Source organism: Hyla sarda, chromosome 2 (assembly GCF_029499605.1).
Source record: "Hyla sarda isolate aHylSar1 chromosome 2, aHylSar1.hap1, whole genome shotgun sequence".
In the NCBI taxonomy this organism is placed as follows: Eukaryota; Metazoa; Chordata; class Amphibia; order Anura; family Hylidae; genus Hyla; species Hyla sarda.
The window spans coordinates 390469876-390493657 of NC_079190.1; the positions used below are offsets into that span (position 1 = coordinate 390469876).

Below are 23782 nucleotides of genomic sequence, written 5' to 3' on the forward strand. Positions count from 1 at the left end.
TATTGCTGGCATCTGCTGCTTAAGGGCAGCATTACTTTATCTCACTTCATGCATATACTTGTTTCCTTATTATGTCACTTTGATAAGGTTTGATTTGTTTGTCACACAGTAATGTTTGCAATTTTTGTATTGTTTACCATATGTGTGTATAGGTACTTTATTCATCTTAGTGGTTCCCTGTTTTGAGAGTGGGGCATCTTTTTTTTATTGTATACAGTATGGTAGTCCAGTAGGGGGCCATATTTTCTTCCCCTCTGTCTTGAAGAGTAGCTCTGTGTTGAGCCATTAAGAGTTTTTACATGTCTGTGTCTTTTTGTAAAAAAAAATGATTTGATTTATCTTATCACATTTTGGGTTTGCACATTTGTGTGGTATTTTCTTTGTTCTTGAATTTTCTGTAGTATGTTTTGTATACAACTATAGCATCCTGCTTTACATATTAGGCTGAGCCCCCCTTTTTTCTTTGTTGTTACATATCCACAGATGACCCCGATGAGGGCCTTTGTATGCCTTTAGAATGCTGTCTGTAGCTATTTGATCATATACTTAGAATACTGCTCCACTAGTATATAACCATTCAAATACTTGATGATTTCTTGCCACATTTTAACATGTTTATACAAACTCAATAAATACTAAATCAAAAGAGTGTCAGTAACTCCACCTACTATGACACAAGAACTAGCTTCACCACATGCACTGCACGCTTTTCCCTGCTGATGTAGAAATAGTTGATGTTTCCAATTACTAAAGAAGAGTTCATTATGAATTACATGCCATAAAAATACAGACCATGATAACCACAGTTTATTTGTGCCTCTCTCACATCATTATTTCACTATGACCCCAACAAGTACTTTGACCTGTGCTCTTGTGTAACGTAGAGCTCTACTTGTGCACATTACATTGACTTTACAATTCCTGTAGAAGTAAATCTTCAATGTGCCATACAACAATGGGTATTTTATGTAATATATATTTATATGTTTCATATTTATTTCTTTTATATGTTTTGTGCAGCAGCTGTTATAGAGAGTAGACAATATTTCTGTATAATATGATTTCTATTAGGGCTGCACGATATGAGGAAAATGTGTGATTGTGATTATGGGCCTAAATATTGCGATTTTGATAGGCGATGCGATATAATAAATAAATGGTGAAATCCCCCCCATTTCATGTCCAATCTCTTCTATTTCACATCTATCAACCTATTTTATGCCCACCGCCCATTTCACATCTTCCCCATTTAATTTCTATCTCCCCCCCCCATGGTCACATCTTCCCCCATCACATTCTCCCCCCCCCCCGTCACATTCCCCCTCCCCTTCCGCCCCCCCCATGGTCCCATCTCACCCCTCCACCTTTCATTTCCCCCCCCCCCCCGTCACAATCTTACCCCATGTCACATTCTCTTCCCATATCACATTCTCCCACTTGTCACATCCCGCCCTCTTGTCATATTCTCCAACATGTCACATTCTCCCCCATATCACATTCTCCTCCCCTCTTGTCACACTCTCCCCCTGTGACATTCCCCCCAGTCACATTCTCCCCCTCTCTCTTCATATTCTCTTCCCATATCACATCTCCCCCCCTCTTGTCACATTCTCCCCCATATCACATCCTCCCCCCCTGTGACATCCCCCCGTCACATTCTACCCCCCTCTCTCTTCACATTCTCTTCCCATATCACATCTCCCCCCTCTTGTCACATTCTCCCCCTTGTCAAATTCTCCCCCATGTCACATTCTCTCCCCATTTCACATTCTCCCCCCATGTCACAATCTTCCCTCCATGTCACCCCCCCCCCCCCGTCGCATATCCCCTTGACACATTCTCCCCCTATGTCACATAATCCCCTGTCATATTCTCCCCCCCCCCCCCCATGTCACAATCTCTCCCCGGTAGGTAGCTTTTTGTACTGCAGCGATACACTGGGTTTCCCGGACGGTTTTCAAATCTTCCGGCCAGTGATTGGCTGAAAAGGGAAAGGTCCTACTGCTTGTATGGAGAAGAGAGGAGACATCTGACCACACGGACGAACAGCATCTGCAGGGATCGAGAGTAGAAGTTTTTTTTTTATTTTCTCCCTGCACCCTTTTACTTAGCTCACTGTTTTTCTACCAGGGAGCCTCCAGTTGTTGTGAAACTATTCCCAGCATGCCCGGACAGCCTTTGGCTCCGGGCATGCTGGGACTTGTAGTTTTGCAACAACTGGAGGCACCCTGGTTGGCAAACACTGACTTTAAGTATTTAAATTAGTTTTTACCTGCTTTGGCCAGCCCCCGCCCACAGCCACCGTGTGTGGCTCAAGCAGATAATGGAGCTGGCCCAAGCAGATAATCGCAAGTTTTCCCAGGGGGCCGTATCGCTATATCGCTAAAAGCAAAAATCGCGATTCGATTGCTTTTGCGATATATCGTGCAGCCCTAATTTCTATTCATAATATGATTCTATGACCACAATCTAACATAGTAAATAAGATCATGCAATGTCTCATTCATGTTTTAAATCCTTTCTCACTAATATTTTATGCTTATGGCAAGTTAGCTTCAAGTTAGTCAAAATGTTTTTATTTTTTTATTTTATTTAACCCCTTAAGGACCCAGGACGTACTCAAACGGCCCCTTTTCCGAGTCCTTAAGGACTCAGGACGTTTGAGTACGTCCTGTCAAATCCCGGCCCCCCCGCCGCTAGCTGGAGGGGAGCCGGTGCCCGATGCCTGCTGAAATCGTTCAGTAGGCATCGCGGCATATCGCCCAGAGGGGTCATGATGACCCCCCATGTCGGCGATCGCAGCGCATCGCTCGTCAACTGAGACGAGCGATGTGCTGCGATTCCGTTCCCCGACGCTCACCGGGCGGGGATCGGAGCCGGATGTCTGCTGATTTCATTCAGCAGACATCCCAGCAGTGTGCCGGAGGACCTCCTATACCGGCGATCGCTGCAGGGCGCCGGGTACTACTTACCGGCGCTCTGCAGCGGTTCCGGGTCATCAGGGTCACGTGTGACCCGGATATAGATGATGAATGGTGGTGTAATATATTGTTGCCACCGCCCCCACTACAGTGTGATTGGGTGGCCAAAGTGACCACCACCAATCACATAGTAATGGGAGGGGATGGTGGGGGCTTGGAGCATGTTGCTCTGTTCTGCCTGCCATTCCACAGAGCCCTGTGCTGCCCACCATCCCCTCAGTTGCCCCCTTTCTGTGGCCCCTTGGCACAGAAATCCCCCAGGGTTAGCTTAAGATTAGGTAGGGACAGGTTAGAGTTAAAAAAAAAAGTTGTTTTTTTTTCCAACGTACCTCAGTGGGTGTCCGTGGGTCCATACCACCTTTAGCTGTGTAACCCAGGCCCTGCTGGGTTGCTGCGGTCTGCCGCCAGTGTTTTTTTTTGGCGCAGATCTTTTTTTTTTTCCCTAAGCGTGTGTGCGGACCCTCTTAGTTATAAAAGAGCGGTTCGCCACCGTTTGTTAAAGCCCACCCGCCGCTGATCAGTCCCGTAGTACTGATCAGCGTTTTTTTTTTTTTGTGGTGGCGGCGCTTTTTTTCGGGTTTTCTATTGCTTTTTTGCACCCATAGGCGGTCTGTGCCACCAGTAGCAGGCGTGTACTGTGTGGCCGGACCGTACCTGTGTGTGCAGCGTGCCTCACCGCTGTCAGTGATTTATCACTGATCAGCGTTTTTTTTGTTTGTGATAAATGCACTTTTTTCGGTTAACGCATTTTTTTTTGCTCCCATAGGCGGGTCTGTGCCACCAGTAGCAGGCGTGTACTGTGTGGACGGACCGTACCTGTGTGTGCAGCCTGTCCCACTGCTGTCAGTGATTTATCACTGATCAGCGTTATTTTTTGGGTTCAGGTGGGTGCATTTTTTTCGGGGGTAAAGCGTTTTTTTATTTTATTTTTCGGGTTTTTTGTGTGGGGGTCTGTGAAAAAGCCACCAGCCACTGTTCTGGGCTGAGTGGCCGGACCCCCACTGACTTCTGCGCCCCCTGCCGCCACAAGCGCTAATCAGTGCGCACACCACTGATTAGATAAATGCTTTTTTTTTTTGGCGCAGGGCTTTTTTTGCGCTAGAAGTCCCCTTTTTTTTTAAGTCCCCCTTTTTATATATTATTTATTTTCTGTTAGGGCGGGTTAGTTTAGTTAGGTTAGGGCGGGTTAGGGAGGTAGTATCGCACCACACCACACGCAGCACATACACAAATAAAGTTTCCCCCCCACACACACACACCCGTATCCACATTAGAGTAGGGAAATGGCCCGCAGAGTGTTTTCGGCGGAGGAGGCATTAGCCATACTTGCCTCCGACTCTGAAAGCATCTCAGGGGACGATGAAGACCCCACCTTCCTTATTTCATCGTCCTCCTCATCATCTAGTTCAGTGCCGCAAAACTCCTCTGCCCTTGACCCTGTGCCCCATGCTAGTATGAGTCCCCCTGGCGCTCATACTAGTGAAGCCCCCCAGCCACGTTCACTGGTACTCCTTCTCTTCTGAGACCTGTAGTGCGCCAGCAGAGCACTTTTCACCCCATATGGGGTGTTTTCTGAATCGGGAAAAATTGGGCTTCAAATTTTGGGGGTTATTTTAAGCTTTGACCCTTTGTAAAAAAATTTAATTTTTGGGAAACCAAGCATTTTAGGTAAAAAATGTTTTTTCTTTTTACATTTGCGGAAGTCATGAAACACCTGTCCTTTATCCCATGTTACATTCCCCGAGGGGTCTAGTTTCCAAAATGGTATGCCATGTGTTTTTTTTTTTTCGCTGTTTGACACACTAGGGGCTTCCTAAAGGTGACATGCCCCCCAAAAACCATTTCAGAAAAATGTTCTCTCCAAAATCCCCTTGTCGCTCCTTCCCTTCTGAGCCCTCTACTGCGCCCACCAAACACTTTACATAGACATATGAGGTATGGGCTTACTCGAGAGAAATTCGGCTACAAATACAAGTAAAAATTTTCTCCTTTTACCACTTGCATAAATACAAAAATTGGGTCTACAAGAACATGCGAGTGTAAAAATGAAGATTTTGAATTTTCTCCTTCACTTTTCTGCTATTCCTGTGAAACACCTAAAGGGTTAAAACACTGACTGAATGTCATTTTGAATACTTTGGGGGGGTGCAGTTTTTATAATGGGGTCATTTGTGGAGTATTTCTAATATGAAGACCTTCAAATCCACTTCAAAACTGAACTGGTCCCTGAAAAATATTGAGTTTGAAAATTTTGTGAAAAATTGGAAAATTGCTGCTGAAATTGAAGCCCTCTGGTGTCTTCCAAAAGTAAAAACTCATAAATGTTATGATGCAAACATAAAGTAGACATATTGTGTATGTGAACTGAAATTTTCCTTACAAGCAGAGAGCTTCAATGTTAGAAAAATGCAAAATTTTCATTTTTTTCATCAAATTTTGGGATTTTTCGCGATACACGTACATACAGGAGAAGGCATGAGACGCATCTGCAGCTACACAGAGAAGATGTGACCTCCGCTCCCACGCAGCACAGGCGCCGGTGACGTCACTCATCAGCACCTGTACTGTGGAGGGGAGAAGACGCGGGCCCTGCAGTTGAGGAGATCGCTGCGTGGGATATCAGGTGAGCATCCTTTTTTTTATTTATTTTTCTCAACTCTGCCTATACCTATGGGGAAGGGAAGGGGAGGGGAAGGGGAGGGGGGGGGGTTACTCTACATATACATATGGGGGAGGGGGGGTTACTCTACATATACCTATAGGGGAGGAGGGGGGGTTACTCTACATATACCTATAGGGGAGGAGGGGGGGGGGTTACTCTACATATACCTATGGGGAAGGGGAGGGGGGTTACTCTACATATACCTATAGGGGGGGGTTACTCTCTACATATACCTATGGGGAAGGGGAGGGGGGTTACTCTACATATACCTATGGGGAAGGGGGGGGGTTACTCTACATATACCTATGGGGAAGGGGGTTTACTCTACATATACCAATGGGGAAGGGGAGGGGGGGGGTTACTCTACATGTACCTATAAGGGAGGGGGGGTTACTCTACATATACCTATGGGGAGGGGGAGGGGGGTTACTCTACATATACCTATGGGGAAGAGGGGGGGGTGTAGCTGCATATACATATGGGAAAGAGGGGGTGTAACTGCATATACCTATGGGAAAGGGGGGGTGTAACTGCATATACCTATGGGGAAGGGGAGGGGGGGTTACTCTACATATACCTATGGGAAGAGGGGGGGTGTAACTGCATATACCTATGGGAAAGGTGGGGGGTGTATCTGCATATACCTATGGGAAAGGGGGGGGGTGTAACTGCATATACCTATGGGAATGAGGGGGGTATAACTGCATATACCTATGGGAAAGAGGGGGGGGTGTAACTGCATATACCTATGGGAAAGAGGGGGTGGGGGTGTAACTCCATATACCTATGGAAAAGAAGGGGGGGGTGTAACTCTGCCTATACCTATGGGGAAAGGGGAGGAAAGGGGGGGGGGTAACTGCCTATACCAATGGGGAAGAGGGAGGTAACTCTGCCTATACCAATGGGGAAGAGGGGGTAACTCTGCCTATACCAATGGGGAAGAGGGGGGTAACTCTGCCTATACGAATGGGAAGAGGGGGGTAACTCTGCCTATACCAATGGGGAAGAGGGGGGTAACTCTGCCTATACCAATTGGAAGGGGGGGGGGAAATCTGCCTATACCTATGGGGAAAAAAGAATTTTAACTCTGCCTATACCTATGGGAAACGGGGGAGTTTTTTTTTTTTTTTTTTAACTCTGCCTATACCTACGGGGAAAGGGGGTGGGGGACTCTGCTGCCTATACCTAAGGAGAAAGGGTGGTTAACTCTACTCCTATACCTATTGGGAAGGGGGTTTAACTCTGCTGCCTATACCTACAGGGAAGGGGCTGCCTAACTTTATACCTGGATGCCTAACTACTTACCTACCTACCCAGCTACCTAACTATGTACATACCTGACCTTCATACATGGCTGCCTAATTACCAAACAAAGGGTCCACCCCCCGGGTGCCAAATGCTCTAGGTACGCCCCTGATAGGGAATGTAAATAACTACAACCCTTAATTTATCAAACTGTGTGAGAGAAAAAATAGAGAGATTTTCCCACATGAACCAATCACAGCTCAGCTTTCACTTTACCTCAGCTAGTTACCTGAGCTGTGATTGGTTGCTGGGGGAAAATGACTATTTTTTTTCTCTCACACAGTTTGATAAATCTGGGCCATAGTATTTACTAACCAGGGTACCTCCAGCTGTTGCAAAACTACAACTCCCAGCATGCCTGGACAGCCAAAGGCTGTCCAGGCATGCTGGGAGTTGTAGTTTCGCAACAGCTGGAGGCACCCTGGTTGGAAAACACTTGTGTATCGTGTAAGTTTGCTCTTCTAGTGCTACACAACATTGTCACCACCTCCTATAGTCTCATGTTTTTAGAGACTCCCATCTATGAGGATCACTGACTGATTTGTGTTGCTCGGCGCCGTTCACACTCCCTAGCTGCGGGCTGCGCTACCTGCTCAGGGATGAGAAGAGACTAGAGTGCCAAACTCACCTGACGAACTCCTGTGACAAATGGGCGTTTACTTTCACATTAAATAGGCGTGACCATGCACCTCTCATACCTCGTGATTGGTTCATTTCGTAAAGGCATATTTACATACTTCTACCCATTGGTGAGTGATAAGGGAGGGGCGTGGCTTCGGATTCCTACTGTCCCCTCGCTGTCACTTCCTTAGGGTTACTGGCACCATGGCAGGCTGCAACTCCGGGGGCCCCGCTCCGGACAGCGACTCCGACTCGGACACTGAGAGGCTGCGGCCCCGGCTGCAGGTTATTCACAGCGGGCACTTCATGGTCTCCTCTCCGCACAATGACGATAATAGACTCCAGGAGCCGGACAGGTCGGGGGCTGCGCCAGTCGGCAGTATTGACCCCACGCTTACCAGGTTATTCGAGTGCATGAGCCTGGCATACAGGTGAGACATGTGACTGGCATGGGATAAGTGGGTGTTGTGGGCATGTGCTGGCATAGTGGCAAAGTTTCATAACAATGATTGTAGAGATGGTGTCCAGGTGTGTCCTCAGGATAAGGGAGAGGAATCTTGTGGACTGGTGAAGTAAGGGTTAATTATAGTCTGTGTTTACTAGGGTTGCAAAACTACGACTTTGGCTGTCCGGGCATGTTGGGAGTTGTAGTTTTGCATAACGTTGTAAACAGGAGCATAGGTAAAGGCTTATTAGCCCTGCTGTAAGAATTCAGCTTGGCCTCCTCTGTACCTCCCAGAAGGTAATAAGGCCGCTTTTGTGCCCCCCAAAGATAAAAGTGCCCAGTTCACTGCAGGTAATAGTGCCTCTGTGCCCTCAGAAGGTAATAGTGCCCCCACTGTGCCGTTCGATAGGTAATAGTGTCCCTAATGTTCCATCCGCTAGGTAATAGTGCCCCCACCGTGCCATCCGCTAGGTAATAGTGCCCCCACTGTGCCATCCGCTAGGTAATAGTGCTCCCACTGTGCCGTTCGATAGGTAATAGTGTCCCTAATGTTCCATCCGCTAGGTAATAGTGCCCCCACTGTGCCATCCGCTAGGTAATAGTGCCCCCACTGTGCCATCCGCTAGGTAATAGTGCCCCCACTGTGCCATCCACTAGGTAATAGTGCCCCTAGTGTTCCATCTGCTAGGTAATGGTGCCCCCACCGTGCCATCCGCTTGGTAATAATGCCCCTAGTGTTCCATCTGCTAGGTAATAGTGCCCCCACTGTGCCATCCACTAGGTAATAGTGCCCCTAGTGTTCCATCTGCTAGGTAATGGTGCCCCCACTGTGCCATCCGCTTGGTAATAGTGCCCCTAGTGTTCCATCCGCTAGGTAATAGTGCCCCCACTGTGCCATCCACTAGGTAATAGTGCCCCTAGTGTTCCATCTGCTAGATAATAGAGCCCCCACTGTGCCATCCGCTAGGTAATAGTGCCCCCACTGTGCCATCCGCTAGGTAATAGTGCCCCCACTGTGCCATCCACTAGGTAATAGTGCCCCTAGTGTTCCATCTGCTAGGTAATGGTGCCCCCACCGTGCCATCCGCTTGGTAATAGTGCCCCTAGTGTTCCATCTGCTAGGTAATAGTGCCCCCACTGTGCCATCCACTAGGTAATAGTGCCCCTAGTGTTCCATCTGCTAGGTAATGGTGCCCCCACTGTGCCATCCGCTTGGTAATAGTGCCCCTAGTGTTCCATCCGCTAGGTAATAGTGCCCCCACTGTGCCATCCACTAGGTAATAGTGCCCCTAGTGTTCCATCTGCTAGGTAATGGTGCCCCCACTGTGCCATCCGCTTGGTAATAGTGCCCCTAGTGTTCCATCTGCTAGGTAATGGTGCCGCCACTGTGCCATCCACTAGGTAATAGTGCCCCTAGTGTTCCATCTGCTAGGTAATGGTGCCCCCACTGTGCCATCCGCTAGGTAATAGTGCCCCTAGTGTTCCATCTGCTAGTTAATGGTGTCCCCACTGTCCCATTCGCTAGGTAATGGTTGCCCCAATGTGCCATCCACTAGGTAATAGTGCCCCTAGTGTTCCATCCACTAGGTAATGGTGTCCCCACTGTCCCATTCGCTAGGTAATGGTGCTCCCACTGTGCCATCCGCTAGGTAATAGTGCCCCCACTGTGCCATCCTCTAGGTAATGGTGCCCCCACTGTGCCATCTGCTAGGTAATGGTGCCCCCACTGTTCCATCTGCTAGGTAATGGTGCCCCCCACTGTGCTATCCGCTAGGTAATGGTGCCCCCACTGTGCAATTTGCTAGGTAATGGTGCCCCCACTGTGCCATCCACTAGGTAATGGTGCCACCACTGTGCCATCCGCTAGGTAATGGTGCCCCCACTGTGGCATATGCTAGTTAATGGTGCCCCCTCTGTGCCATCTGCTAGGTAATGGTGCCCCCACTGTGCCATCTGCAAGGTAATGGTGCCCCCACTATGCTATCAGCTAGGTAATGGTGCCCCCTCTGTGCAATCCACTAGTTAATGGTACCCTCCCCCCTGTGCCATTTGCTAGGTAATGGTGCCCCCTTTGTGCCCCCCACTAGTTAATGTTGGTACTCTACAGTAGGTAATAGTGCCTCTATGTGCCCAGGACAATAGGTAATGGTGCCTTTCTTGGATTCCCCCCCCCCCCCCCTCCACACACACACATACACATACTAAGGCAGAAATGTATCAAAGGATTTGGTTTATGCAAGAGATCAAGGTGTGTTGTTATACACAGATTTGTTGTAACTGCAATGCAGTGGTAATGGATTCATCATTAGTGATTTGAAGTGCCTCAATTTGTTCCAAATCTACACAGGATTGGGCTTACAAAACTGGCTGTGGACAGCATTTATAAAAAGTGCAAAGATGAGCAACTACGTAATGTTCCCGCACTACGTAATGGTCCCTCTCTGTATCCAAATTCCGAAATGACCCCCGCACACACAAACTAAGTAATGGTGCCTCTCTTTGCCTGGGTAACTACCTTCCCACACCTCTCTGAGGCCAAATGACCTCCCCCCCTCCCTGCCCTAGGTAATGGGGCCTCTCTGTGGCCAAGTGACCCTTCCACACTAAATTGGTCATCCCCCTCCCACACAGACACACACTAAGTAATGGTGCCTCCTTGGTCCCAGGTCACTCCCCCACACACTAACTAATGGAGCCTCCCTGTAACCTGATGAACCAGAGGCCCCCCGTTCTAATGGTGCCTTCCTGTGTCCAGGTAAACCCTCACACTAAGTAATGGTGGGAAAGGGTTTGGTTTATTGGGGGGCTTTTCTCTTTCGGAAAAGGGCATGCATTGGACCTTATCCTCATGCACCTTTTGCTCGCACTTGAGTGACTTGAGAGTACGTAACTCGGCTCTTAAAAAATGGTGCCTATCTGTGTCCAGGTGACCCCCCTCCCCCCCCCCCCTCACTAAGTAATGGTGTCTCTATGGTCCCTGGTGACCCCCACTAAGTGATAGTGCCTCCTAATGAACTCCTCCCCGCCCTTTGTAATGGTAACTCTCTTTGACCACGTGACCCCACACACACACAAATACAAAGCAGTGCCTCTCTGGTCCTATGAGATGCCCTGCTGTGTGGGGTGGTGCTGTCATAGTACATGCAGGTTTATCCTAGTGGTGCTAAGTTATCCTAGTGTGGCCAGGGGGGGGCCCTTGGGTACCCTAACTAAGGGGCCTGGTTGCATCTGCGACCTTTGTGCCCCCCACAGCCATACCAGTGGTTGCAAATATTACGTAGTTATGTGTTATGACAACTTTTCATCCTAACCTAACAATTTAAATCCTAATTCTCAAGTCACCAGGTTTAATCGGAATACTTAGTCATTAAATCGCCAGGTTAAATCTGCAGTAAACACCCCTGCTACCATACAAGCGTTTCTCTAGTAGCAAGTTAGTTTAATGAAAAAATTTCACCTTAAAATTTTTTTAAAAAAACAAGCAATGTCAGAAGAACCCTTAGGGTTAGTTCACTTATATGTGGCCTTTTAGGCTTTTTTTTACCCTTGGGTGTAGTACAAAAATCTTGATCTTTAACCATATTAATCCCAGTAATTCTTAGGGGGTCAATTTTGTGTCCAGCGACCTCAGTTGTGATGATGTCTGAGGTCGCTGGATGATGTCTCCCTGTGACAGAGAAAAGAGTTCATGAGACGTCACGGCTGTGGACGCTGGAGTGGAGTCACATAATAACTGTAATTTAGTTATCTATCACTTAGTGTAATAGACATTACTAGCGTAAAACACAGGAAATGCAAATGTAATATCAGTCGCTGTTAATTAACATTGCCTGTTATCTACAAGTGTGTTACAGCTGCCTCCTAATACACAAGAGCTACTAATTCTAGAGAATAACAGATTATTGTCAGATCTCTTGTGTAGGCCGAGGCTTGGACTGCCCTGACTGCCCAAATTGTCCTGTGATATCTGGCACCAAGGTGTTAGCAGCAGATCCTGTAAATTGCTAGGTAGGGCTTCCACCCCACAAGACCTTCCATTTTGCACATCCTCTGTCCAAATCATCTACCCAAACAAATTTAGGCCCTATCATAATATATTGACCCAACTATTCAACTTTAAATAGGCACTATCATTTGAACAAACTTTGCATGGAGCAATAGTACAAGCTAATATAAGAAAGTTACTTTGTAATATATTTTTACTAGACAAAAATGCTTCTTTCTCCTGTTATCAAGCGTCTTCCCTCTCCTATAAAAGTGTACAAAATTCAGCTCAGCTTTGTTCTGTGTCTGCAAGACAAGCCAATAGAAGTCTTTGGATGGTGGAGGAGGAAGCCCACCAGCTCTGGGAGAACTGCAAATTAGAGATGAAGTCTGCAGAGCAGATATCTGCTGAAAAATACCATATACAAGTTATATAAAGGCAATAAATAGTACTGTTCCTCATGCACACACAGTGCAGCTTATCCTGAAAAGTCACCTGAAATGACAGGTTGTCTCTCTGCAGGTGAAATTTAGTATTACATGGCTATTCATCTAATATATGGAGAGATGGGTCATAATGTCCATATATCCTAACAGTACGTTGGCAAAAAAAAGACTAACTGAGAAAACAACTTTATCCCGCTCTATAATGTTAGTATGGTGCCAATCCATTAAAACTATTGGCACATAGTATTATTCATGGGTTTGTGTGCCCAGCAACCAGGCTCAGATGGTCTTCATCTCAAGATACAAAAGGGTCCTGGAAGATCAACAGTACTTGGACCACACCTTCCTTTATATTATATGATTTAATGAAAAGTAAATATAAGCAGAGACCCCCTTCAATTAGATTGTGAAGTTCAAAACAAACATTTAATTTTATAATAGAAAAGGTGGAATGGCAATGGACAGCTGTTGAGCGAACATATTTGTAGATAACTAGTTGACAGATATAATAAAGATAGCCTGATGTCTCTTCTGTTATGCTGATCAGGATGATAAATTGCATTTGTGCTCGTGGCTAAAGCAAGAATACATAGCTGTATCACTCACAATACCTTACCACAGCGGTTAGAAGTGTGTCATAAACTGTGCTTGTTGGCACGCCTACAGAGGGCAAAAACCAAGCAGTAGGATAGAAAAACAAGTTTATGGAAAATATCATGTTACAAAACCAAAAATGTAAAAGTATGAGATATTTAATCTTTTGGGTTCGGTTATATAGCTCCATCTACCCAATTTCTTAAGGAGAATCTGACAGCTAGTTCACCCACACTACACCCAATATACTGGGTTATAGAGTGGGTGAATATCTGCAAAAAGAGGGCTTACTTACATTTTTTAGGTTAGGTATTTCCAGAGTTCTGCCCTTTGCAATCTTAAAGGGGTTATCCAGGAATCAAAAAACAGAGATCGTATCTTTCAAAGACCTCTCCCTGTCTGTCTCCAGGTTGGGTGTGGTTCTGCAGCTTAGTTCCATTGAAGTGAATGGAGCCAAGTTGTAATACCACACCCAAAGTGGAGACAGACAGAGAACAGTCTTTGAAAAAAAATAGGTCTGTTTTTCGATTCCTGGAAAACCACTTTAATTCTATTTCACTCCAGTGCACAATGTAGGCGGGGGGAGGGGGTTGCGGCTCGCCCAGCTCCCCTGCTTCATCAATATTCATTCCCTGGCCTGCTCTCTTCTGTGATGTGAGAGATGTGTGTATCAAGGAGTAGAGCACTCATTCCCACCATTAAACCCCCTCCCCCCCACAGCGCAGGCTCTCATGTCACAGAAGGGGTGGGCCAGGGAGGGAATATTGATGAGGCAGGGGTGCAGGCCAAGCTGGCTCCCCACCTCCATTGCGCACATGGAGGTAAATACTTAACCTTAAAAAGTAAGTAACCCCTGCAGCTATTCACCTGCACTATTACTCATTATATTGGGTTTAGTGCAGGTGAATTATCTGTCAGATTCTCTTTAATAACATGGGCCAACACTTGATGCTTAGAGGCTGTGGTAGCTGCACCAATTTAAAATAAAAGAATGACCAAAGATCCTAGTAGGGTTATTACCTAAGGAACTTGTTAAAGTGTGTACTTGTTCAACACTTTTACCAGTAGTCAGAACATCAGAAGGTACAGGCAGGGAAGGGACTGTCTGCTACTCAGTCACCAATTGCGAACAGTAATTCATTAAAGACTTTCACTGGGCACCATTGATGATTTGTGGGGAAATATTCAACGTCAACACTTAACCCGGAGGTTTTAGTACAAGTGCAAGAACAAAATGATCCCCTCGGCAAGATAACTGCCTTAGTTTTTGAGGAAAAAGTAAATAAATTCTGCTGGTCTGAGGAACTCATAAATGGCTGCTTTGATGACTATAGTGAGTAGAAAACCAAAGGTCAAGTTTACAGCAAATCCGACATTGCTCTAAACATCTGGCCTGTGACAAGCTGGTGTATAGGAGTTCTAAGGACATGAAATGCTGTATACCAGCTAGATATTGTGGGATAATATGAACTCTGAATGGAAAAAAAACTAATGCAATCTAAGGTTTGACCCTGATAAAAGGAAATCATTATATACTTTCTACACTAAGGTATATGACTTTGCGGTGCTTGGAGCCTACAGACAAACTCTTGTAGACTGGACTAAAGTTCCCAAAATAACCTGAAGATCAAAGGTCTTTAGTCTGATTGAGAACATGCAAAACATCATATCCCCCTCGCAAGTTCAGGAGGGCGTTAAATACCCCCACAAATACAGCCTTACAGGCCTAATTACTTATAGGTTCTGTTTAGCTGTAACGTGATGGAAAATGACAAAAGTACCTTTGAGAGTCCTCTCCTGAATCTGACATTCTAATGAATAATTCATGTAAGGCCCCCTTATCTATATATATATATATATATATATATATATATATATATATATATATAAAACTCAACGTGTGTGTGTGTATGTATGTGTGTATGTATGTTCCACAAAAACTTTCAAACGGCTAAAGATATTAACATGAAACTTGTCACACATGTTACTTATATGTCAACAACAAACATAGGAAAGGTGATTTAACCCTTACTCACCCCCATTTACCAGGGACGGGGCTTATGTTTAAAGTCCCATGCAAATCAATGGGAAATGTATGTTCCCATATAACTTCCGTATGCCTAGAGATATTTCAATACCTGGTACACATATTACGGGTTGGGATATGAAGTCGGGATAGGAGGTCGAGATAGGAGGTCGGGATAGGAGATCGGTATAGGAGGTCGAGATAGGAGGACGGGATAGGAGGACGGTATAGGAGGTCGGGATAGGAGGTCAAGATAGGAGGTCGGGATAGGAGGTCGGGATATGACAACAATATATGAGGACTGGATATGAATTAAAAAGCTTCCTCCTTTGTTTATTTTCCTCCCCAACGAGGATTAGGAAGGAAAAACCGGGCAACACCGGGTACTCAGCTAGTATATATATATATATATATATATATATATATATAAAACTCAACGTGTGTATGTATGTCCCAGCATCACGTCAAACAGGTAAAGATATTAACATGAAAAGTCCCATACAAGTCTATGGGAAATATATGTTACTGCATAACTTCCAAACGGCTGGAGATATTTTGATAATACTCGGTCACATGTTACTTATATGTCCACTTAAAATATAGGATAGTTAATTTAACCCTTAACTACCCCCATTTGTGAGGGTCAGGGTTTTTGTTTAAAGTCCCATGCAAATCAATGGGAAATGTATGTTCCCACATAACTTCCGTACGGCTAGAGATATTTCAATACCTGGTACACATATTACGGGTTGGGATAGGAGGACGGGATAGGAGGTGAGGTCGGGATAGGAGGTCAGGACAGGAGGTCGGGATAGGAGGACGGGATAGGAGGACGGGATAGGAGGTCAGGATAGGAGGACGGGATAGGAGGACGGGATAGGAGGTCAGGATAGGAGGTCGGCATAGGAGGTCGGGATAGGAGGTCGAGATAGGAGGTCTGGATAGGAGGACGGGATAGGAGGTTTGGATAGGAGGACGGGATAGGAGGTCGGGATATGGGGATGGGATATGAGAACAATATATGAGGACGGGATATGAAGTCAAAAGCTTCCTCTTCTGTTGATTTTCCTCCACAACAAGGATTAGGAAGGTAAAACCGGGAAACACCAGGTACTCCGCTAGTACACTATAAAGTTGTTCCGTTTGAAGATCCATTATAAAAGTCCGTTAGAAAAGCCTTAAAAACGGATGTTAAGCGGCCGTTACAAAATCCCATTAAAGTCTATGGGATTTTTTGATTATCCGTTATGACCCGTTATAGCCCGTCATGAATAACGGACGTTAGTTGTGACGGAAGAAAAAACGGCACATGCACTCATTTTTCTTCTGTCACAAGAAACAGGTAAATTAACGGCCGTTATTTTTAACATTGAAGTCTATGGTGAACGGATGAGCCTTTATGTCATCTGTTTGCACTTCGTTTATAATATCCGTTATTACTTCTGAGCATGCTTAGAAGAGGTGACATCAGACTCCTGCAGTGCTGAGGGACAACTACTACTCCCATCATGGAACAGACTTGTTTCCATGATGGGAGTAGTAATTCCCTGGCTCCAGGAGTCTTCCGGAGGCTGGGGAGGCTACATTATTGTTTTTACTACTACCCCCATCAAGGAACATACTCTGTTCCATGATGGGGGTTGTAGTGAGGGCCCATGCAATCAGAAGTTATTAAGCAGGGGAGCTGGCGGCATGCTCCGCAATCCTGCGATGTATCGTGTGTTTTTACTTTCATTTTTAAATCCCCCGCGGGGAGCCCTGAATGGCTGGTACCGAGGCCCAATTCAGGAATCCCAGCTGGGTTTTTAAAATGAACATTGTGAGTGGCAGAGGGGGCCATATGTATAATAAAAGCGCTGTTGGGGGCAAGATATATAGCCCCCCAGTGCATTTATAATATGCCCCCCAGCGCCTTATTAAAGATACGACCTCCGTTGGCACATTAATAAAGATATAACCCCCGCCGGTGCATTAATAAAGATATGACCCCCCTTGCAGGCGCATTAATAAAATATGTCTGCCTCCCCCCCCCCCCCAGCGCATCGTCGGGCCGGCTGCTGATAGATATACTTTTCACATATAGCACTGCGGTGGCATTTATGCGGAGGACACATAAATGCGCTGCGGGAGGTATATATTTATTAATGCACCGGCAGGGGTCATATCTTTGCTAATGCGCCGGCAGGGGTCATATCTTTATTAATGCACCGGCGGGGGGGTCATATCTTTATTACATATATAGGCTATATGTTTGCCCCCCCTGCAGCGCTATATATCTTGCCCCCCCCCCCACGGTGCTTTTAATATACATATGGCCCCTGCTGCCACTCACAATGTTCATTTTAAAAACCCTGCCGGGAGCCCTGAGTGGCTCCTTGGTACCAGCCATCCAGGGCTCCCCGCGGGGGATTTAAAAATGAAAGTAAAAACACACGATACATCGCAGGGTTGTGGAGCATGCCACTCGCTCCCCTGCTTAATAACTTCTGATCGCATCAGGTCTCAGAAGTGAGACCTGGTGCGATCACTCCCTCAGCCCCTGTACTACAACCCCCATCATGGAACAGACTCAGTGTCAGCTGCCTAACAGTAAATGCTACCTCCGCTAGCATGTGGCAGTACCAAATTATCACAATCTGTGCCGAACCAGTGGTGCCACTCACAAGACTAGAAGGATTAATGGCATTTACTGGTATGTAGTACCATGGAAGGATTGTAGCTCTCAGCAATGGAGCTTGGAGTCTTTTGTGAGCTATCTCCGAACCAAAACCAAATGTTGAGGATAAGTATGAATTAGTTAAAACGTAACTTTTACTAAATCATTTAAAATATAGACCGATATAGGCAATAGAAATGAATAAATGTATAATATACAAGCAATTCACCAATGCAAATCCATTATCAATAAAACAATGTATTCCCTGGGAGGTCAGGGATTCTTAGGGTATATTAGGGTCAGGTTCCAGTGTGGGGCCACCCTTTTTAGGGCAAGCAACACTAGCCAAAAAGGGTCTACTAGGGGCAGTGATAAGGATGTTTACTTTATTCATATGTTATCTCTTCCCTTCCCTTACTAGGACCTCCACGGGACACGTTAAAGAGAACCTGTCACCAAATAAACTTTTCTAAATTAACTATGTTCCCTAACTACTCCTAACACCCCTCCCACCCTTAAATAAATGTCAGAGCTTTAAAAAGCTCTGTATCTTATCATTCTTCTTGCTCACATGCAATCTCCCAGCAGAAGAAAGTGGGCGTTCCCCAGCAGGCATGACATCACTGAAGCCTGCTGGGGGACCACTTCCGCCTTCACATCTTTGCAGTGCTGTGATGAATAGAAGACCTCAGACTCTGTGCTGCTTTCAGTGAGGCCCTGTGCAGCTTTCAGTCTATGCCGATTTCAGTCTGCAGCTTTCAGTGAGGCTCTGTGCAGCTTTCAGTCTGTGCAGCTTTCAGTGAGGCTCTGTGCAGCTTTCAGTGAGGCTCTGTGTAGCTTTCAGTGAGGCTCTGTGCAGCTTTCAGTCTGTGCAGCTTTCAGTGAGACTCTGTGCAGATGTCAATGAAGCTCAGTGCAGAGAAACACTTCCTGAGTTTGGTCTCCTGCCAGGCTGGGAGGAGACCAAACTCACTGTATTAATTGCGGCACGGAACAGAACAGAGTCACCTAGTGGCCGTTTTTTCTATTACCGTATTTTTCGCTCCATAAGACGCACTTTTTCTCCACCAAAATTGGGAAGGAAATGTCTGTGCGTCTTATTGAGCAAATGTGTGTGTGTGTCGAAGTGCAGGGAAGGCTGCAGAGGGGAGGCTGCTGAAGAGGTAAGCTTATCTGCCATGCCGCTGTCCCGTTCTGCCATGCCGCTCTCCCGTTCTGCCATGCCGCTGTCCTGTTCTACTGTCCGCATAATGGAGTCTTATGGAGGAGCATGTGACACACATTTCACTCCCCTGCGCCCAGCGTAACGCTACGGAGGAAGCAGAGTGGCGTGTGTGTCACATGTTCCTCCATAGACTACATTATGCTGACGGCAGAACAGGGCACAGGTACCGGTAAGCAACTACAAGGGGGGTCCTGCTGGCCACAAGGGGGGTCCTGCTGTTTACAATTTTAATACCCGTTTGGTTCAGAATATGTTATTTTCTTGTTCTCCTCCTCTAAAACCTAGGTGCGTCTTATGGTCAGGTGCGTCTTATAGTGCAAAAATATGGGAGTATGGGAATTTCGGTCCCCACCGCGCACCGGGCGGGGACCAGACTGGGGTGTCTGCTGATATCGATCAGCAGGCACTCCGCGCAAATTCCCAGGGGGGTCATCAGACCCCCCCCATGTCGGCGATCGGCGCAAATCGCAAGTGAATTCACACTTACGATGTGCGCCTATTCCGGGTCTATGGTGACCCGGTAACCCGGAAAATAGGGGGAATCGCTGTTGTCCAAGACACCGACGATCCCCCTAAAGGGATAGGAGTGAGGTGGCAGGGGTGCCACCCCTCCTATTCCTGCTATTGGGTGTCTAGAAGCGACATCCAATAGCAGATCGGGGGCGGGGGGGGGGTTAACTTTAGTTTTCCCCGTTCCGCCCACCCACAATAGGCGGGGCAGAACAGGAAAACCGAAGGGGACAGTCGCCGACGTCCACTTAACCTGCGAGCGAGGCTGCGGCGACGATCGATGTCGGAGATCGGCGGGCGGCATGTCGTGCGGCTGGCTCACTGGATCCAACGGAAGCCAGTAAGTTGCCTAGCAACATCTAGAGGGCTACAGTTTGAGACCACTATACAGTGGTCTCTACACGGTTGCCCTCCAGATGTTGCAAAACTACAACTCCCAGCATGGCCAGACAAGCTGTCATGCGGGGCTTTGTAGTTTTGCAACATTTGGAGGGCTACAGTTTGGTAATCACTGTGCAGTGAACTGTGGCCCTCTAGATCTTGCAAAACTACAACTACCATCATGCCCACATAGCAGTTTGCTGTCTGGGCATGCTGGGATTTGTAGTTTTGCAACATCTGGAGGTCCACAGTTTGGAGATCACTGTGCAGTGGTCTCTAAACTCTAGCCCTCCAGATGTTGCAAAACTGCAAATCCCAGTATGCCCAAACAGCTGTCTGGGCAAGCTGGGAGTTGTAGTTGCGTACCTCCAGCTGTTGCATAACTACATCTCCCAGCATGCACTTCGGCGATCGGTACATGCTGGGAGTTGTAGTTTTGCAATAGCTGGAGGGGCACTGGTTGGAAAATACTGAGTTAAGTAACAGAACCTAACTGAAGGTTTTCCAACCAGTGTGCCTCAGCTGTTGCAAAAGCACAACTCCCAGCATGCACGGTCTGTCAGTGCATGCTGGGAGTTGTCGTTTTGAAACAGCTGGAGGTTTGCCCCCCCCCCCCCCCCCCCCCCATGTGAATGTACAGGGTACATTCACACGGGCAGGTTTACAGTAAGTTTCCTTCTTCAAGTATGAGCTGCGGCAAATTTTTCGCCGCAGCGCAAACTCGTAGCGGTAAGCTCACTGTAAACCTCCACCAGTGCGAATGTACCCTAAAAACACTACACTACACTAACGCATAAAGGGAAAAACACTGCATATACACCCCTTACACTGTCCCCTTCAATAAAAATGAAAAACATATTGTACAGCAGTGTTTTCAAAACGGAGCCTCCAGCTGTTGCAAAACAACAACTCCCAGCATTTCCAGACAGCCACTGACTGTCCAGGCATGCTGGGAGTTTAGCAACAGCTGGAGGCACCCTGTTTGGGAATCACTGGCGTAGAATACCCCTATGTCTACCCCTATGCAATCCCTAATTTAGTCCTCAAATGCGCATGGAGCTCTCTCACTTCAGAGCCCTGTCGTATTTCAAGGAAACAGTTTAGTGCCACGTATGGGACATTTCCATACTCGGGAGAAACATGCTGGTGTTGCCCTTTACTTTTTATTTTCACAAGAGGTAAAAGGAAAAAAAGACCCCCAAAATTTGTAACGCAATTTCTCCTGAGTACGGAAATACCCCATATGTGGGCGTAAAATGCTCTGCGGGCGCATAACAAGGCTCAGGAGAGAGAGTGCACTATGTACATTTGAGGCCTAAATTGGTGATTTGCACAGGGGTGGCTGATTTTACAGCGGTTCTGACATAAACGCAAAAAAATAAATACCCACATGTGACCCCATTTTGGAAACTACACCCCTCACGGAATGTAACAAGGGGTATAGTGAACTTTAACACCCCACAGGTGTCTGACAGTTTTTTGGAACAGTGGTCCGTGAAAATGAATAATGTAATTTTTCATTTGCACAGCCCACTGTTCCAAAGAAATTCAAAAAGAAAAGAACTTCCTCTGTAGCATTCAGCACCTGATAAGTACTGGAAGGATTAAGATTTTTAAATAGAAATAATTTACAAATCTGTTTAAATTTCCACTGGAGTACCCCTTTAAGACTAAAACCTGCTGCATCCATAAGGGATCGAAAGAGCGAAAAGGTGGCCATTGCTCCATTACTTCATGAATTCTCTATGGTACCATTCATTTGAAGTTGAAAATAATTTAGTTATTTAGGGGCACCAAAATGTATTTGTAAAATAATTGAATTTACTTTTTGCCAGGTTTCCCTACAGATAACAGCTGAGTACTTTGGTGAGGGTTGGCAGGGTGTCATGTATGGATGAATTGTTGTCCAGGGACCCTTCTAAAGCTGGCCATACATATGATAGCTGTTGGCCAAATGCTTACATTAGGTGGTCATCTGCTCCCACCGAATTTGACAGTGTGGCAGATACATGTCTAATGTGTAACAAGTAGGCCCTGGCTAAAGCAGACAATCCCTTTTAAAGTGTCGGTACCTTGTGCTCTTGGATGTGTTATCCAAGGTGAAATTTGCTGTATAGCAGGATAATATCACAAAGAAGGAAGTAAACATTGTTTCTGCCAAGATGATGATGTACTATATCCAATAATTCCAGTTTGGACAAGTTAGGCAAAGTAGGAGGGGCTGGGAACGATGTGGTATTGCATTTTTTTATAGTAACACCCATGAACTTTTATATAGTTTTAACAGTAGGTAATATAAATGGTCAAGTGTCCACAAATTTTCCAGAACTAATATTTTGTTTATTTTCACTGGGTAATCTCTTGGTAAAAGTACCCTTATTGATAAAAAAAATTATTCCCAAAGAAAGAGTTGTTGGAATTAAATGAAATGTATGAATGAAATAATGATAAATGTATACATTTATTGGGGTAAACTGTACAATTGAAAGAAGCTCTAGTACACTATTAGGCCTCCCCTAGCCTGTATACAAGATGAGATAGAGTTGGGCATAGAGGCATACAAGTTCCATATGGCATCCTACGGCACATTTGCCCACAGATGTTACAGCTGGGCCCACAGATCCTGCATACTTGTAGGTTGCATTCCAGCTGGTCCCATAAATTGGTGATAAATCTAGTGACCGGGCTGGCCAAGGAAGCATTGCAATCTGGCAGAGATATTCCTGGAAAACCCTTGTTGTGTGTGGGGTTTCCTTTTCATGACACTACTGCAGATGAAGGTGACGTGCCTTGCTGTCAATGGGAGGAACCCTTAAAAGAGCCATGACACCATGATAAGATTGAGTTAGATGGCGGGCAGTGATGTGCCCCCTCTCAAAGTCTGTCAACTCAGCAAAATGTATTCAATGTGCATGCGTCAAGTGTGTCTAGAAGTCAGTGATCTTTTACAAAAGGTACACTACCTAAAAGTAGCATCTTAGAGCCTTTTAATACTGCAGCAGGGGAAGCATTTTTATTCCCTCCTGTGGCAAGACCCAGTGTATAAACAGAAAACTTGTTTCAATTAATATTTCTTAAGGTTTTCTCGTGAATTATTTGATAAATGAAGGATTCTCAAACTTTTTTTTTTACTTGGGGCTCATCATCCAAACCATGGTGACACTTTGAGCAGCTCAGTGCAACTTCGAGGGTAGCAGGGGTTTTCGTGGGTGTAGTGGTTCAGGTAAAACTTTGGTTATTTGACCAAGATGCAATGCGTTTCACTGTGTAAGCGCAGCTTCCTAAGGCATGGCAAACGTAGATACAGACAGGGTTATATACACAAGATTTACCTCTTTACATATTAGATGACATATAATTAAAAAAAAATCTTCATACATATTAAAAATATATATTATATTATTCTAATTATAATCCATATATGTTATAAAAGACAATTAGCAAAGAAAAAAACTGAAACACACAGGTAAACGGGACATAAAAACGCTGGTTCATATATACACTGTAGCGGTTATAGATCACAAAAAACAAGGAAAAAGGATAATTAGCTTGCATTTACATAAAAAAAAAATAGCACAATAGGTGGTGAATATGCTCTACAGTCTAACCGGCAATATTATATATATAAATATTGCCAGTTAGACTGAAGAGCATATTCACCACCTATTGTGCTATTTTTTAATGTATGCAAGCTAGTTACTCTTTTTCAGTTTTGTGTATTTTTGTTTATTTTCCTTGTTTTTTGTGATATATAACCGCTACAGTGTATACGTGAACCAGCGTTTTTTTCTTTGCTAATTGTCTTTTATAACATATATGAATTATAATTAGAATAATATAATATATATTTTAAATATGTATGAAGATTTTATGTAAATTATATGTCATCTAATATGTAAAGGGTTAAATCTTGGGTATATAACCCTGTCTGTATCTACATTTGCC

General features: G+C 45.5%; 1 protein-coding gene across 1 annotated transcript in view; it reads left to right on the top strand.

Moving 5' to 3' along the window:
• Positions 1-7747: 7747 nt before the first annotated feature.
• Positions 7748-23782, top strand: part of MLXIPL (MLX interacting protein like) — a 208290-nt gene continuing 192255 nt past the window's right edge. The window contains exon 1 of the mRNA XM_056558638.1: positions 7748-8000. Within this exon, the coding sequence (XP_056414613.1) occupies positions 7774-8000 (227 nt within the window). The 5' untranslated portion in view covers positions 7748-7773. The remainder of the gene's footprint in view (positions 8001-23782) is intronic.